Raw genomic sequence first — 15,951 nt, 5'->3', positions numbered from 1 at the left:
AAAAAAAATATGATAAAATTTGTCATTAATGTTTTAGCTTTGTCACCGTATATTCAATAATACCATATTGTATATACCCTATAATTTGTTAATAATGCTTTTAGCTTTGTCACCTTTTGTTCACTAAGACCATCCTCATGCAAACTGGGTGAAGAGCTTCTTGGTCAACAACACCACCACCATAAAACCACCATAGGTGGTGCTAGTCTATTGAAGAAGAAAGAGGATAAGAGGGTTGCAAGAGAGAAGAAGAAAAGTGATTGGTTGTGGTGAAATATGGTCGGGAACATGATGGAAAACGAAAGTGGCACTACAAGGCACACGAGGTGTATGCACGCTTGTGATGTATGTCCACATGTTCACATGGCTACCACGAAGCCTTCGCGGTATGTATACAGCAAGGAATAAACTTCAAAAATGTTAAATTAAGGGTTAATGTTGTTGTTACTGTTATCTATGGAACTATAAGTTTTGATCTTAGTTTGTCACTAATGTTTTTTCTTGTATACTAATGCACTCCTTATTCTTTGGTTTCACTAGTGTTATAAGTGTGTGAGTATGTCCACAAAGATATATTGATTGGATATAATTTGTTGACAATTGAAAAAAATAAACCCTAGATCAGTCACACTTGCACCTCTTCTTCTCCAAGCTGCCACCTTTTCTTCTTCTTCATGTATCCCTCCCATTTTCCCCTTTGTGTGTTTCATGATTGCACCAAAAGCCATAGTATTTGACAACGATTAATGAAATCAAACATCAGTGGTCGAAGATGCAATTTAATACATCAATGAGCTCAATTGGACTATATAAGGCCTGCGATTTGTCCAGAGAGATTTCATCTTGTTCAAAAGCGCGACGATTCTGTTATTCTACTTATGTCATCGGAGTTTCCAATTGGGAAGTTGGACTCAATCTTGGAAATAAATCAAAGGGGTCAATCATTTGTCTCAATGGTTTATCTCTTGCTTTTAGATAAATCAAGGTTGGTACATAACATAGCGCACCTCTATCTAGAAGGATCACCTTCCCACATGTATAAATCATTTGATTGTTAGGAATATGATGGAGATAACAATATAACTAAACTGATGCAACTTTTGTTCAGTGTAAAACCACATAATATTTTGTTTCCATAGTATGATGCCTCCGTGAAGTACTAAAACTAGTAGCTTGTTGGCTCTTTGAATTTTTTTGAAAAAAATTCCTAGATGATGCTTATTGGTTTATCATCAAGGATTTATGTTCTTGTATCTAATGGAGGCAGATTATAAGGTTCTTACTCATCATTTATCATGTTCTTCATTTTCTGCTCTTAGAGTATGTCTCTTTACTTCAATTGAATATGGATTTATTGGTTATTCACAATTGATGCTTAGATTAAATGAAGATGATGATTTTCTTGTTGAATGGATTATTATTATTTTTTTAATCTGAAATGATTTGGTGGTGGTGACGAGAGTTCTATTTTGATTCGATGTAAGCATGGTAGTAACAAGAATTCTATTTCTTCATCTTGTCTGTCGAGTGGTGGCGTGGCCCACCAGGTCCTTCGATTGGAGCCAGAGATAAAGAAGGATTCATGGATATGATGTTTATGTGTATGGGAACATGTGTTGCAATTTTTTGTTTTGGTTTTGGAGATTTTGCTTCCATTGAATATGGACTCATGTATTTGGTTTTGTACCCCTTTTACTTCTGTCATCTCCTTGGATTTTCATCAGTGGTAACATAAACACCCTAAGCAACTTGATATGAATCCACTGGAATTTTTTTCATGTGTAATTTTTATCGACCTTTTGATTTATGGGGTATCATCTAGTTTAGATGTCGACAAAGGGAAGCATCTTAAAATTTGGAGCCTGAACGAGATGGGGATGAGGGTTAAGAGCTAGGTTTCGCCAGTAATAAGGGTTGGGGAGGACTTGGTGGTCTGAATGACAACGCCCTTTAAGACGAAGTTAACAGGCTTGTGGTTGCAATGGTTGGTGCAGTTAGGGTGGTGGTTTGAGTTTCTTTTATAGATCGAGTTTCAACATGATCAATAATTTTAGCAATAAGGTAATTGGGTACTAGTAACTTATCTTGAACATGTGGCGATGGTGATGTTGATAATGGCGACGACGACGGTGACGATTGTAGGCTGTGGAGCTAGTGCAGATTATAGTAACCAAGGTAGTTGGAAACGGAAGCCTAAAGGATTATCTTGAGTCATGTTTTTTTTTATGAAAGATTCTAATAAAAGATAGTACTTTCAAGTAAACCATAATAGGATTGGTTGAAAATGGAAATTGTTTCTGTAATTTCATTTTTCTTTTGTCGGTTTTGTATTCATGTGTGTGTTTTTTTTCTTTTTATGAGAGAGAGAGAGACTTGTTGTTTTGTTTTTTATTTTTATTATTTAAGTATTAAAATAAATAAGAAAAAAATAAAAGAAGAAATTAAAATGGCAAAAGGGTCATTTCGACCAAAACCACATTAATTTCCTTATTTTGGACATTCCATGCAAATTGAAAACATTTTGGACTCTATATACAATTTTTTTTCAAACTACTTACCAGTTTTATAATTTTATCCTTTTTACTAATAAAAACAGTTGTATAAATCTACATTGTTAAAATGAAACCATAATTTTAACATGTCAACGGATTGCAATTACATACACAAAGTCTTAATGTAATTCATATTTGTCATAATACTGAGATTTTGTAAACAATAAAATTTATTAATAATTAAAGTGAATATTTGTGATAGTTGGTTGTCAAATAAATATTAATATTGAAACATATAATCAAGAACTACTGAGTTGTTGCTAGAAAGTGTTGCAAGTGATTGAGTATCTTGGAACCCATGCTACGAAGGCAAAACGATATCGGTATGTACATGGACGGACGCAGTAATACATAATAGGTGTTGTCGAGGTTGAAATAGGTGTTGCCGACGTAGAAAAAAATAGGTAAAAAAATCGAAAAATCGAAAAATTTTCCACTACGAACAGAAAAAGTAGGTGTTGCCGATGCCACACCGGGACACTTACTAGGTCCGCCCCTAGGTATGTAACTTGAAATGTTTATGAAATTAGAAAATACGTTCAAATCGACATATATTTTCTTGCAATAATATTTTGAAGAAAAACATATTAAAGTATTTTTAAAAATAAATCTTAAATAATTAAGAAAATCATAAACCAAAGGAAGAAACGGTTGCCATTTAAGGGGGGGGGGGGGGGGGGGGCTAGAGGTTTCTAAAACTGTAGATATAATTAATCGTTTATACGTCTTTAAAAAATAATTAAAACTTTTGAATGTTCTTTGAAAAACAATTTTGAATATAATACGTCATTTATAACCCACAGAGTTTAATTTCTCGTTGGATACCGAAATAAATGTTTTTTTTTTAATTTTAAATTATAAGTCCTTATACACCATTAAAAAAAAAAAAAAAAAAAAAAAAAAAAAAAATTAGAACAGAAATTAACACAGTTACACTCTAATTTAGCAATTTGCTCAATTATATTCAATTGACCAACCGGAATTGAACTCCACATTCGTTATACTGTTATACAACATATACAGGGACTAATATTAAATAAATTATATCTCAGAGGACTTAAATGTATAATGCTGAGTTGCTGACGTCAAATATCATGTCAATTGCAACGGATTTTCCCGCTTTCTTATATCTACTTGAAACCCTTCACAGAAACCTGCAAATCACTTCACGCAACACACAAATTTGATCGATCTTCCTCCGCTTCGTCTTCTTCTTCCTCCATCTTTCACAGGAGGCAAGAAAATGGAGCCAATTCAACCAAGAGACAAATATCCGAAGGCCAAAATTGAAGAACCAACTCTGCGCTTACCCAAAGCGTTGCTGAAACCTGATGGTGATCCGAATGATGATCTCTGCTATATGAAAATTTTCGGTAAGAAGTTGAACATATCTCTACGAAATTGTATGATGTCACCGTCATTTCTTATGTATTTGCATTTCAACTTCCGTGTTCAAGAAGGTGGTGGAATGTCGATGTTTGTTCGCTTTTCCTTTTTTCTAAGTTCTCGTGAGGTTTCTTGGTGAATCTAGTTTATTTTTCAAGCGATTTCTTCTGGGTTCGGTTTCTTGACGTTAATCTTTGTATCTAAACAGTTCTTCTTGTTTTTGGTATCAGTGATCTGATATATTTGATCTATGCGTTTGATTTTGTCACCAAGAAAACTGTACGTAATCAATGTTGTTCATATATAGTCTCCATTGAAATGATTTCCTACTTCCATAGTTCTTGATGATGCTTCTTTCCCTACAGATATTTCTCACAGAATTCTATCTATTTTCCAAATAAGCTTCTGTTGTTAAGTGTTAATAGTCTCTCTCGAAATTATCTCTGTTAATTAGATTCTGTTTGGATCTTGTATCAATAATCAAATTGAAGTGAAGCATTTCTTGAAATAAACCTCTATGATTAGATTCATATGATTCCATATATAACTTCCAATACCTACAGATCTTTCTCACAGAATTCTATCCATTTTCCAAATAACCTTCTGTTGTTAATGTTAACAGTCTCCCTTGAAATAATCTCTGTTTAGATTCTGTCTGGATCTTCTATCAATAATCAAGTTGAAATGAACTGTTTCTTGAAAATAATCTCTCCGATGATTAGATTCATATGATTCCATATATAACTCCCAAACCCTAACATGCATATTTCAACTATTTTGTCTCAATTATCAGAAGATGATACAAGAAGAGCTCAGCACCTAGCTGAGTCAATTGCTGCAGGGGGAAAACTTGATAGGAAAGTATATCGGATTCGTAATAAAGAAGTAAGTTCCACACAATTAATAATTGGAATTCAAGTTAATTTCATCTTCTTGTTGTTAATTTGTATATACCCTGTTATCTTTTCTCTATTCACAGCTTGCCAAATTCGTTGGGAAAGATTTTGAAGGGATGAGTGAGATTCACAAAGCCTCAAAAGCCACAATTGGGATATTAGCTGATGCTGAATCCAATCTTCATAGTCATTCATATCTTGACTTAGTGGGTACTGTTGAAGAAGTCAATATAGCTGAAGGACTCATCCTGGATAACACCCTAAAGGTTTTCTTCTGTTCTGTGAAAAGATGTTCATTTGAACTATTTTCCCAAATTCAAAAAGTTTTTTATTTCGCATATATATATATATATATATATATATATATATATATATATATATATATATATATATATATATATATATATATATATATATACTTACACTTGCCTGGTTTATTAATTCATTGTAGACATATAGTACCCTCGCTTATCCAGTAATTCTGATGCCACCAACCATTTATGGGGACTACATCATCATTCCTGTCAACAAGGTGATAAATTAATTTAAACTTTTGAAACGAATAAAATCTGTGAAAAAAATCCAAATAGGAACGAGGGTATTTAGTCTTTTAACAAGTGAAGTTGAATTCTTTACTAGTTACTACTCCACCCTCATGGTTCGAATCTAAAACAACTCCAACCGAATTGAATTCCATCCATTCGTCAACCCATGTAATGGAATCTCGAATTCCGATTCCATTGGATCCCACAAACCAAACACGCCCTTAATCGGACTAAAAGTCTAAAACCCAGAATTGGGGCAGGGGTATTTTGGTCTTTTAGTATTCTGAATCATTGTTGTTTTTATTTATATATATAGGTTAGTCGTGTCCTTGGCACCTACAGCATAAATATCTTGAGGATGGAAATGGAGTGTGGTGCATGGATAAAGGTTTGTTATGAATTATTTGATTTACACATATGAATAATTAAATAGTAATTATTTATAACATAATGGAGTGCGTGCGTGTGCGTATGTTCAGATTGAAGCAGGTGCCCCTCCAGGTGGTTCGGAGCAGGAGAAATTAATCAACGTATTTGGTCCACGTGAGAATGTCATCAAAGCCATCAAATTAATTCGAGCAATAACCTATGAGGTGATCAATCCATCGTTCATAATTTAAATTAATTAATATAATTATGGAGTATAAATTAAGGTTTTAATATAATTATGCAATGCAGCCCACGGAAGCTTCTGCAGCACAAGAAGAATTATGGCGGGAGTTTAACGAGCCTTGTTGGCGTGAGTATTTTGAACGTAACGAATTAGCAGGAGAAGCCCAGCCCCAGGTTGAGGAATATTCCGGTGGACCGGAGAGGCAGGCTGATCAGGAAGGTGGTTCCGGTCATATAACAGAAAGAGCTACCCAAGGGAGTGAATATTCATCTGACAAAAAGGAAAAGCGGCAAACTAGTACTTTTCTACGAATGAAACCAGAGGGATCTAAATCCAAAGAAACAGTAGAAGGAGAGTTTAAAGTACCAAAATGGAGTCAAACTTTTGGACATATAAAACCTGTTCATGATGAATCCAAAATATTAGGGAAGGAGGAAGGTGGTTCCAGTGTAATAGAAAAAAAGCATGTGGATGAAGCTGAATCTGAAAGTGAAAAAGGTGATGAATTTAATATTTTATTAGACGTAATCATTTTATGTTTTGTGAAATAAATTTCAAATATTATTTGTATATTTAAAATAAAGAATTTTAAAAGAAGTCATCAAATAAGAGAATATATATATATATATATATATATATATATATATATATATATATTTGTTTAAGAGTGCGTAATCAGAAAAAAGAGATCAAATATGTGAATTAAAAGATCTTCTATATTGAAAAATAAGTTCACTGATAAATACTCAATTAAAACAGTTTCTAGAAATATAACATACATAATTAAGTATTTTTGAAAAAAAAAAGATTAGAAAGTTACAAAAAATGAAACAAAGAAAGAATCCTTTTAGGGAAGAGGAGCAGAAACTTCTTGAATGATACAACTAATAGTTTATTTTTGTCACGTTTTATTTATAACTAAATGCATTGCTCCATTGAAACTTGGAAATACCTTGATAATTTGTCCCTTCATATATGGACTAGCACTATTTATAATCAAAAGAACGCAACTTGATTAATTAAGAATCTAAGATAAAAAATATTGGGTCAAAAATGATTCAACACATTTGTTAATAAACCTGATCAAAATAAGTAACATACTCATAAAAGGGTTAGTTGAAGAGATTTCTAAAAAAAGTAACATACTGTAGACGTCTTTAAAGAAACAATTTTGCATATGTACGTTATAATACATTTATAACCTGAAAATTTTAGTTTCTTGTTATGGTATACTAAAATTATATATATGGCTTTTAAAATTTTAGTAATTTGGCCAATCATATTCAATTAGAAAAAGGAACCTGATCTCCACATCGCTATATCACAAGTGCAGGGACCGAACGTAAGTAAATTATATCTCAGAGGACTTAAGTGCATAAATTGATAAAGCCAAATGAAGCCCTTCAGAAACCTGTAAATCATTTCACCCAAACCAAGATTCTTAAAGTAAATTATTTTTTGTTGTCAGAGAAAATATTAATTCTTGAAAGAGTCTATGAAAATTAAACATACAATTTATTATTATTTTTTTTTGAAAATGAAAATTAAAAATTTGCCAAAATGGAAAAAAATATCAAATTACTTTTCTTTGTAAGAGGAAGAGGTTGTATTGATACAACCGATAATTTCTTTTTGTCACGTTTTTTTATTAAATGCATTTTAAATTGAAACTTGGATATATGTCTGACGTAAGACCCTTTGTGCAGGAGAAGCCAAGCTTAAGGAATATTCCGGTGAACTGGAAAAAGGGAAGCAGGCTGAGGAAGGTGGTATCGTTGAGCCGACAATAGAAAAGAATGAGCATGATGTTAAAGAAAGAGAAGCTGAATCATTAAAAAAGAAGTCAAAAAAACTTATTATACGACTTAAGAAATCTGGTGGTGGCGAGGGATCTAAACAAACAGAAGAAGGGAAGGATAAGGAATCCGGTGAATGGGAAAAAGGGAAGCAGGCTGAGGAAGGTGGGCCCATTGTAATAGAAAAAGAAAAGCAGCCAGAGCATGTGCATGAAAAAGCTCATGATTCTGCAAAAACTGAAGATGACAAAGAAGGTGATTATAGATCAAAAGAGAAAAGACAGGTTGAGGATGTTGAGCAAGCAAAATCCGAAAAGGAAAAAGGTGAACTAGGAATTTTAATTTTTATTTATTAGATGATATATTTATGTTATTTTTTTTTAAATTAATTTGTAATTTATTTCAAATAAATATTTAAAGTTTAATAATTATCAAATGTAAGGCAACATAATCAATTTATAAAAAAGGTTTGGGACCAAAACCAAAACAAAAATTATTACCACAATTACTAATCTCTGAGTAATACTATATATGTAACGGGTTTAGCTACTCATCATTAATTTTACAATATCGGATATTCTAAATAATAAATAAAGTATGACCGAATAATATTTATGGTTTTTAGGAAGTATTACTTCCTGAAACTGTTTTTAGAAGTAAAATATATAGATATAAGTATTTTTGAAGAAAAAATGTTAGAAACTTGGCAAAACATGAAAAAAAAATCAAAAGTGGAAAAGAGGTTTGTTTGTCATTGATACAATCGATAGATTTCTTTTTGACACTTTTTTTTTTTGATAAAATGCATTTCCTTTGAAACTTGAATAATAACAAATATATAAATAATTCTGAAATAACTAAGAAACTCATATATATGCATTTTTTTTATTATTATAGGTCCTCGTTACAACTTACAACATAAAAGGACACAAATTGCCCAATCATATTGCGACTATTACACATTGTTATATATGACATACATTGTTATATATGACATATATACACATTGTTATATATGACATATTTTTTTCGCGAACAAACAAAATGAATCATTAGATGATTCATTTGTAAGATGATTCACAAGAAAAAATTCTCAAAAAAACATCTCGATGATTCATTTATACAATGATTTTGTTGTTATTCACTAAAATTGTCATAAAAGTGAATTTTTTCTTAATTTACTTAAAAATGAATCATAAAGATGTTTTTTTGGGAATTTTTTCTTGTGAATCCTCTTACAAATGAATCATCTAGTGATTCATTTATTTTGTTCGTTAAAAAAATATATAGAAAAAAAACTTCTTACCTTCCTACCAAAAATTTTCTTCTTACCGGATATATATATATATATATATATATATATATATATATATATATATATATATATATATATATGAATGGATTAAGTGTACGTATAAAGTATGAATTAAAGTCAATTGTAACAGATTTTCCCGCTTTTGTTGTTTCTACTTGAAACCCTACTTACTAATTACTATACGTAGTACAGAGACCTGTAAATTAAAAGAATTTTTTCATTGAATTTTTTCATTGAATTTTTTCATGTTTTGAATTAATTAAGGAGGCAAATTGAAAATGGAGCAAAAGGCAAAGGCAGCAGCAAGAGACAAATATCCGAAGGCCAAAATTGAAGAACCAAATCTGCGGTTACCCAAGGCGTTGCTGAAGCCTGATAGTGATTCCACAGCCGATGATCTCACCTATATGAAAATTTTCGGTAAGCAGTTGAATATATTATATTTATGTATAATTAATCAATATCACCACCAATTCTCCTTTTCCTTTGGATTTTTTGTCATTAGTTTGTTTTCTTGATTATATATATATATATATATATATATATATATATATATATATATATATATATATATATATATATATATAAATTTCAAATTTAATTCCATTGGTGCAAATCTTTTCTCTCTTTTCCCCCAAAATATCTTTTTTGTATGATGTGTACGTTTCTTTAAAATAATCTCTAGCTAGATTTATTTCATTTATTTGTTGGATCAAAGATCAAATGTAATCAATGTTTTTTTTTTTTTTTTTTTTGTGTGTCAATTATCAGAAGATGATGCACGGAGAGCTCAGCATCTTGCTGAGGCAATTGCTGGAGGGGCGAAACTTGATAGGAAAGTGTATCGGATTCGTAATAAAGAAGTAAGTAAATATGTGACACCACATGCACCACACAATTAATAATTAATAACATATATGGAACTCAATAAGTTTTAATTGTTCTCTTGCTGATAAAAATAAATAATTAATTTGTATCCTGCTCTTAACTTTTCTATATATGTTAATTCTCAGCTAGTGAAATTCATTGGGAAAGATTTTGAAGGGATGAGTGAAGTTCATAAAGCCTCAAAAGCCACAATTGGGATATTAGCTGATTCTGAATCCAATCTTCATAGTCATTCATATATTGATTTGGTGGGTACTGTTGAAGAAGTTAATTCTGCTGAAGGACTCATCCTAGGCAGCATACTAAAGGTGAGATCAGAATTAATTGAATTATTAATTTCCATAATGAAAATCAGCTAGAATCCAATGGCATTGTTAATTCATGCATGCATGTCTTCTGCTTCAATTCTGTACAGAGGAGATGCATGCATGCCTTTGTTGGGTTGGTGTGTGGGACAAAAGTTTGCAATATTTAATTTGTCCCATTCAGATTCCGATATGTAAATTAATATTAATTTTGACTATTAATTGTTCCAACTTCAAATTTATATACGCATGGTTATCAGCTCTTGCCAAGGAGATTTGAAGATTAATATTAGTCTCATATATGATATATACCACTTAACTTAACTTAACTGAACTTTTTGTAATTTTAGGTTTATATATAGTTGCATACTTACACTTGCCCATATATTAATTAATTTGTATGTGGTTCATTCTTTGTAGACATATAGTACCTTGGCTTATCCAGTAATTCTGATGCCGCCAACCATTTATGGGGACCACATCATCATTCCTGTCAACAAGGTGATAATTAATTTCACTTTTTTTTTTTAATTAATTGTAAAATGGATGTTTGTTTTGGAAGAATGGAATCAAGTTATCATTAGTTATTACTAGTCACTTTGACAGGAGATTGAAGGAATGAAGCTTAATGATAGTAGTAAACAACTTTTAAAAGAAAAGAATTGAATTCCTTGTAAGGATGAAAATCGGAAGGTTTCCAACAAAATGAAATCGACATGGAATGGAATCTACATGCACTCTTAATCTGCTGCCCAAAAGCCTGAATTTGATTACTTGTCTAAAGCTTTGTGTCTAAATATATGTATATAGGTTATTGGTGTCCTTGGGAGCTTCGGCACTAATATCCTGAGGATGGAAATGGAGTCTGGTGCATGGATAAAGGTTTGTTACACGCATCTTGACATATAATTAATTATTAGTACAATATCATTATATAATTGGTATTAAGATTAATTAATGTACAGATTGAAGCTGGTGCCCCTCCTGGTGGTTCAGAACGGGAGAGATTGATCAATGTATTTGGTCCACGTGAGAATGTCATAAAGGCCATCAAATTAATTCGGGCAGTAACCTACGAGGTGAGTTGTTAATTTATAATTAATTGATAGTATAATTAATATAATTATGCAATGCCAGCCCACAGAAGGTTCTGCAGCACAAGAGGAATTGTGGTGGGAGTTTAACGAGCCTTGTTGGCGTGAGTTTTTTGAACGTAATGAATTAGCAGAAGAAGCCATGCTCAAGGAAAAACCAAAGCAACAGGTTGCCGGGGAAGCTGGTTCAACAGAAAAGCAAAAGCAAAAGCAGCCGGTTTTGTCTCATCATATAGTAAGTAAGAACAAATCTGGTGATGATGGGGAATCAGAAAAGACCAAGTCAAAAAAACCTCTATCAGAAAGAAAGAAGGCGCAACATCAACATCAACATGTTCTAAGAAGGAAATCTCTATCAGAGGGTTCTAAAAGAACAGAAGCAGCAGGTGAAGAACCTAGTTTGAGTGAAACTTTTGGACGCTTGAAAATTGGTGGTTCAAATGTAAAAGAAAAAGAGCATGCTCAAGGTGATGAGCCAAAAGAGAAAAGTCACAAGGATGTTTCTGCAAAGAATAAGGAGGAATCTCAAGGTGATGAATGTGGTCAAGAGTCAGCAGAGTGAACATACACATACGTAGTATACAAATGGTATTAGATTGTGCAAAAAAACATACTATAACAAACTCTCTTTAGGTAATCATGCATCAAACATGAATGATTCGAATATAGATGATACAAAATGGTTATGAAATTTTCTTGTGTCAAATTTACAAATAACAATTTAGTAGCACACTAGCATAGTTGGTTTCAATATGGTATATTTGTTAAAATGGTGATATAACAAAATAGTAAGCACAAATTTCCAAACATCAAAAGAGTTGAATTAATGATATGCTAAGAATTCCAACAACACTCTAGTCCATGGAAATGGAACTCCGAAGCAAAAGAGTGATTTCAGAAGAAAGCTTGAATATATAACACAAGCTGATGACCTTTTACCAGCTAAAATCCAAATTTGTGTATAAAAAAGTTGTAATGAGTCTTATTTATTACAACCATGTATTTTATTTTATATATCCTTTTCTTATTAAGGCATTGTACCTTGAATCATACATGATTATAAAACATGTCAGTTCCAGAATTAGAAATATTCACAAAAAATCACCATTTCAACATGTTTACATAAGTTAAACCTGTTTACAAAATAAAATATGGTAATCACATTCATCTATTAAAAAAAAAAACCCATCATAATACGTTTCATCTAATTACCTCAATATTTAGTGAAGTTGAACTGCGTTCTTCAAGTACCCTTTCACTTGTTCTTTTTGGTTGTGATTCAAAAATATAACTTTGAAAAAGCTATTTGTAACCCCTATATGAAATTCCTAAATTGCCCTTAGGATCGTGAAAGGTTGAACTCTGGCTATAGTGGATTCACTATTGAATTCCCCTTTTTGATCATCATTGTAATACCTTTGCATAAGTTTGATCCTAAAATGGATTGTTAAATTAGCTGTTGCATGCATCTTGTAGCTATGAAGAAACTTAATTAGTGTTGCCTCCATACAACACAGAAGACATGTCATGTATTAATTTGCTAGCCAATGATTTATGAATCCTCATCAGTCCTCACCATATAGTATTAATTTGTTCCAAGCTCTGAAAAACTTCTTCACTTGAAGGCCTATCTTTACGATCCATAGCTACACATCTTAATGCTAATGTTGCACATGCAAAAGCAGCTTCTAAGGGGTAATTTTGTCCAAGACGCACATCCATTATCTTGTTTAGCTTCATTCTATCTGTTAGGAATGGGGTTGCCCAATTTACCAAACTAAAATCATGAATGTGTCGCTTCATTTCCCATGCTTGTTGGCCTGTTAGGGTTTCCAACAACACCACTCCCAAACTATACACATCACTCTTCACACTCAAATGACCTGTTGTAACATTAAACTCTACTTTATTACTCTTTATACTATAGTAATTACTAATTAGTATCCATAAATATACTAATACATGTTACATACCATTGCTTAGATACGCTGGATCTAAATAACCTAATGTGCCCATAATAATGCGTGTAGAAGCATCTATTTTTCGGATTTCAGGGCCAAATCTTGCCAACCCAAAATCCCCGATTTTGGCATTAAAATCCTGGAAAAATAACAATTAAAATAAAACAAAACCTAAAATCTTAAGTAGTTTAAGAGTACCTGATCCAACAAAATGTTAGAGGTTTTAACATCACGGTGTATGACTTGATCTTTTGAGGAATGCATATAAGCAAGTCCACGGGCTACTCCTATCATTATCGTAACTCGTGTTCTCCATGAAAGTGGTGTGGAAACATCTATGAATTCAACTTTTCAGTAAAAAATATATATAGCTTTTTTTTTTTTTTTTTTTTTGAGAAACAGTCAAGAAAGCATATTATTATTATTATTATTATACCTCCGAATAAGAAGTGGCCAAGATTTCGGTTCTGCATGTACTCGTAAACAAGCAAGCATTTGTGTTCCTTATCATCGCAGTATCCCAAAAGATTAATAATATTTGGATGATCCAACCTTCCTAAAATGGCCACCACGCTCTGATGTCACAAAATTTTTTCAAGTTACATTCACCAAAAGAATTCATAAAAACAAAAATTCATTAGTTGCATTCACACTTATGTATGTATATTTATTACCTGCCATTCTGGAAGACCTTGGCTGTACCTTTTAACAGCAACAGGAATTCCAACACCTTCTGTTGTTGATGGGGCCAATGTGTTCTTGTCAACCCAACCTAAGAACACCTCTCCAAAACCTCCCATACCCAACAGCAAATCTTGACTAAAATTTCTTGTAGCCTTTCCTAAATCACTAAACTTGAATACTTTCAAACTTGGAATAGGAATTCTGAAATTTTTGTTGAAAGCCCCTATAGTATCACCAAGGTTTCTATTGTTGTCCTTGCTATTACTTAATACATTTGAATCATCATTGGCTGAAATAATTGAATACAGACAGATCATTATATATAGTCGTTATTAAAAGAATCTAAGTAATGCTTGTAAGTAGTATTACTAGTATAGCTTAAAATACCATTGGAGGGGAAAGGAAACAAAAACATATGTAGCATTCTTCCAAATATTGTTCTACCAGCAACCTTCAAGTAGCTATTGGTTTTCTCTTGTAAGGTCAATACAAAATCTAGACTTACCACAACCTCAGCCATGGTAGGACGCTGCTTTGGATTGCTATGCAAACATCTCTCTGCAATTCTAACAAATCCCTTCAGACATTTTGGGGATATTTCACCCCTTATGTCATAATCAATTACACGCTTCAAATTGCCTTCTTTGATAGATTCTTGAACCCATCTTGCTAAATTATGTTGCTCTTCATCAAGACTTGCATCCACTGCACGCTTCCTAGACAACACTTCCAACAATACCACGCCAAATGCGTACACGTCAGATTTCCTTGTGAGCCTTCCATTGAAGAAATAATCAGGATCGAGATACCCAAACGTGCCTTTAACAAGTGTGTTCACATAAGTCGATCGTTGATTCGTTGGACCAATTTTGGACAACCCAAAGTCTGAAATTTTAGCTGCCCAGTTTTCACTCAACAAGATATTTGACGTCTTGACATCACGATGTATAACACCAAAGTCAACCCCCATACCAGTGTGGAGGTAGTCTAACCCACGAGCAGCTCCTATGCAGATCTTGAGTCGTTGAAGCCATGAAAGATGGGTACCAAGTTTATGGAGGTGGTCTTCGAGTGTTCCATTGGGCATATATTCATAGATCAGCAGCATCTCTTTTTCATGATTACAGTAACCAAACAAAGATACAAGGTGACAGTGACGCAAGGCTGAAAGCATCTCAACTTCTGCCCAGAACTCTGTTGAACCTTGAGCGGACATGGAATCCAATCGTTTAACGGCGGCAACGGCAACGATTGTTCCGTTGATAACGTTTCCTTTGTAAACTTTTCCAAACCCCCCGTGCCCGATTACTAAAGATTCGTTGAAGTTGTCAGTTGCTAAGAGAATCTCAGGAAAATTGAAGAGACGGCATGGTTGTGACGGGTCTATGGAGGAGGAGGTGGAGGGTTGAGATTCCTTTGCCATCGCCGGTAGCAGTAGAAGCAGAGGCAGAGTTCGCAATCGTTGTTAACCATGGATGATATTTGGGGGATTCTAAATACACCGTATTAAAACCATTGTCAACTCAAAACCACTAAAATAAAAGTCAAAGTAAAAAAATGTTAATAATGTAATAATCGTCAAGGGTGAAACAGGAACGACAAATTTATGATTGCTTCGACAACTTTTAAAATCATTCACTTTGCTATATATATATATATATATATATATATATATATATATATATATATATATATATATATACTAGGCTATAACCCGTGGAAACCATGGTGTTTATGATTAAAATTTTTGTATAGGTAAAAAATAATAATAAATAAGATAATTAGAAGAATGTATCCATGATTATTAAAATATGAGATATGTAATAGGATTTTAAATAAATAGATATCATATATAGAAAAATATGACGTGTGTCAAAAAGACAAGCTAAAAAAATGACATGTAACACTTTAGGTTT

General features: G+C 32.5%; 3 protein-coding genes across 3 annotated transcripts; 2 read left to right on the top strand and 1 right to left on the bottom strand.

The window, feature by feature from the left end:
- Nucleotides 1-2,099: 2,099 nt before the first annotated feature.
- On the top strand, nt 2,100-8,213 carry LOC145140677 (uncharacterized). Its single transcript, XM_079074086.1, has 8 exons — nt 2,100-2,175; nt 4,732-4,823; nt 4,918-5,100; nt 5,696-5,767; nt 5,859-5,972; nt 6,058-6,490; nt 7,699-8,112; nt 8,209-8,213. Exons 1-8 carry the CDS (start codon nt 2,100-2,102, stop codon nt 8,211-8,213), a joined length of 1,389 nt encoding a protein of 462 aa, XP_078930212.1.
- A 2,878-nt stretch (nt 8,214-11,091) lies between these two features.
- On the top strand, nt 11,092-11,952 carry LOC145135546 (uncharacterized). Its single transcript, XM_079069806.1, has 3 exons — nt 11,092-11,178; nt 11,262-11,375; nt 11,434-11,952. The coding sequence occupies exons 1-3, from the start codon at nt 11,149-11,151 to the stop codon at nt 11,950-11,952; spliced, it is 663 nt and encodes a 220-aa protein (XP_078925932.1). The 5' UTR covers nt 11,092-11,148.
- A 511-nt stretch (nt 11,953-12,463) lies between these two features.
- LOC145138123 (uncharacterized) lies at nt 12,464-15,555 on the bottom strand. Its single transcript, XM_079072264.1, has 6 exons — nt 14,423-15,555; nt 14,026-14,324; nt 13,788-13,926; nt 13,550-13,686; nt 13,364-13,490; nt 12,464-13,273 (listed from the first exon to the last, which is right to left on the bottom strand). The coding sequence occupies exons 1-6, from the start codon at nt 15,456-15,458 to the stop codon at nt 12,963-12,965; spliced, it is 2,049 nt and encodes a 682-aa protein (XP_078928390.1). The 5' UTR covers nt 15,459-15,555; the 3' UTR covers nt 12,464-12,962.
- Between the last annotated feature and the right edge of the window lie 396 nt (nt 15,556-15,951).

Source organism: Lactuca virosa, chromosome 9, assembly GCF_052849685.1.
Source record: "Lactuca virosa cultivar CGN04683 chromosome 9, Lactuca_virosa_CGN04683_v6, whole genome shotgun sequence".
Classification (NCBI taxonomy): domain Eukaryota; kingdom Viridiplantae; phylum Streptophyta; class Magnoliopsida; order Asterales; family Asteraceae; genus Lactuca; species Lactuca virosa.
Note: the sequence above shows the minus strand (reverse complement) of the source record. Positions and strands in the feature narration are given on the sequence as shown.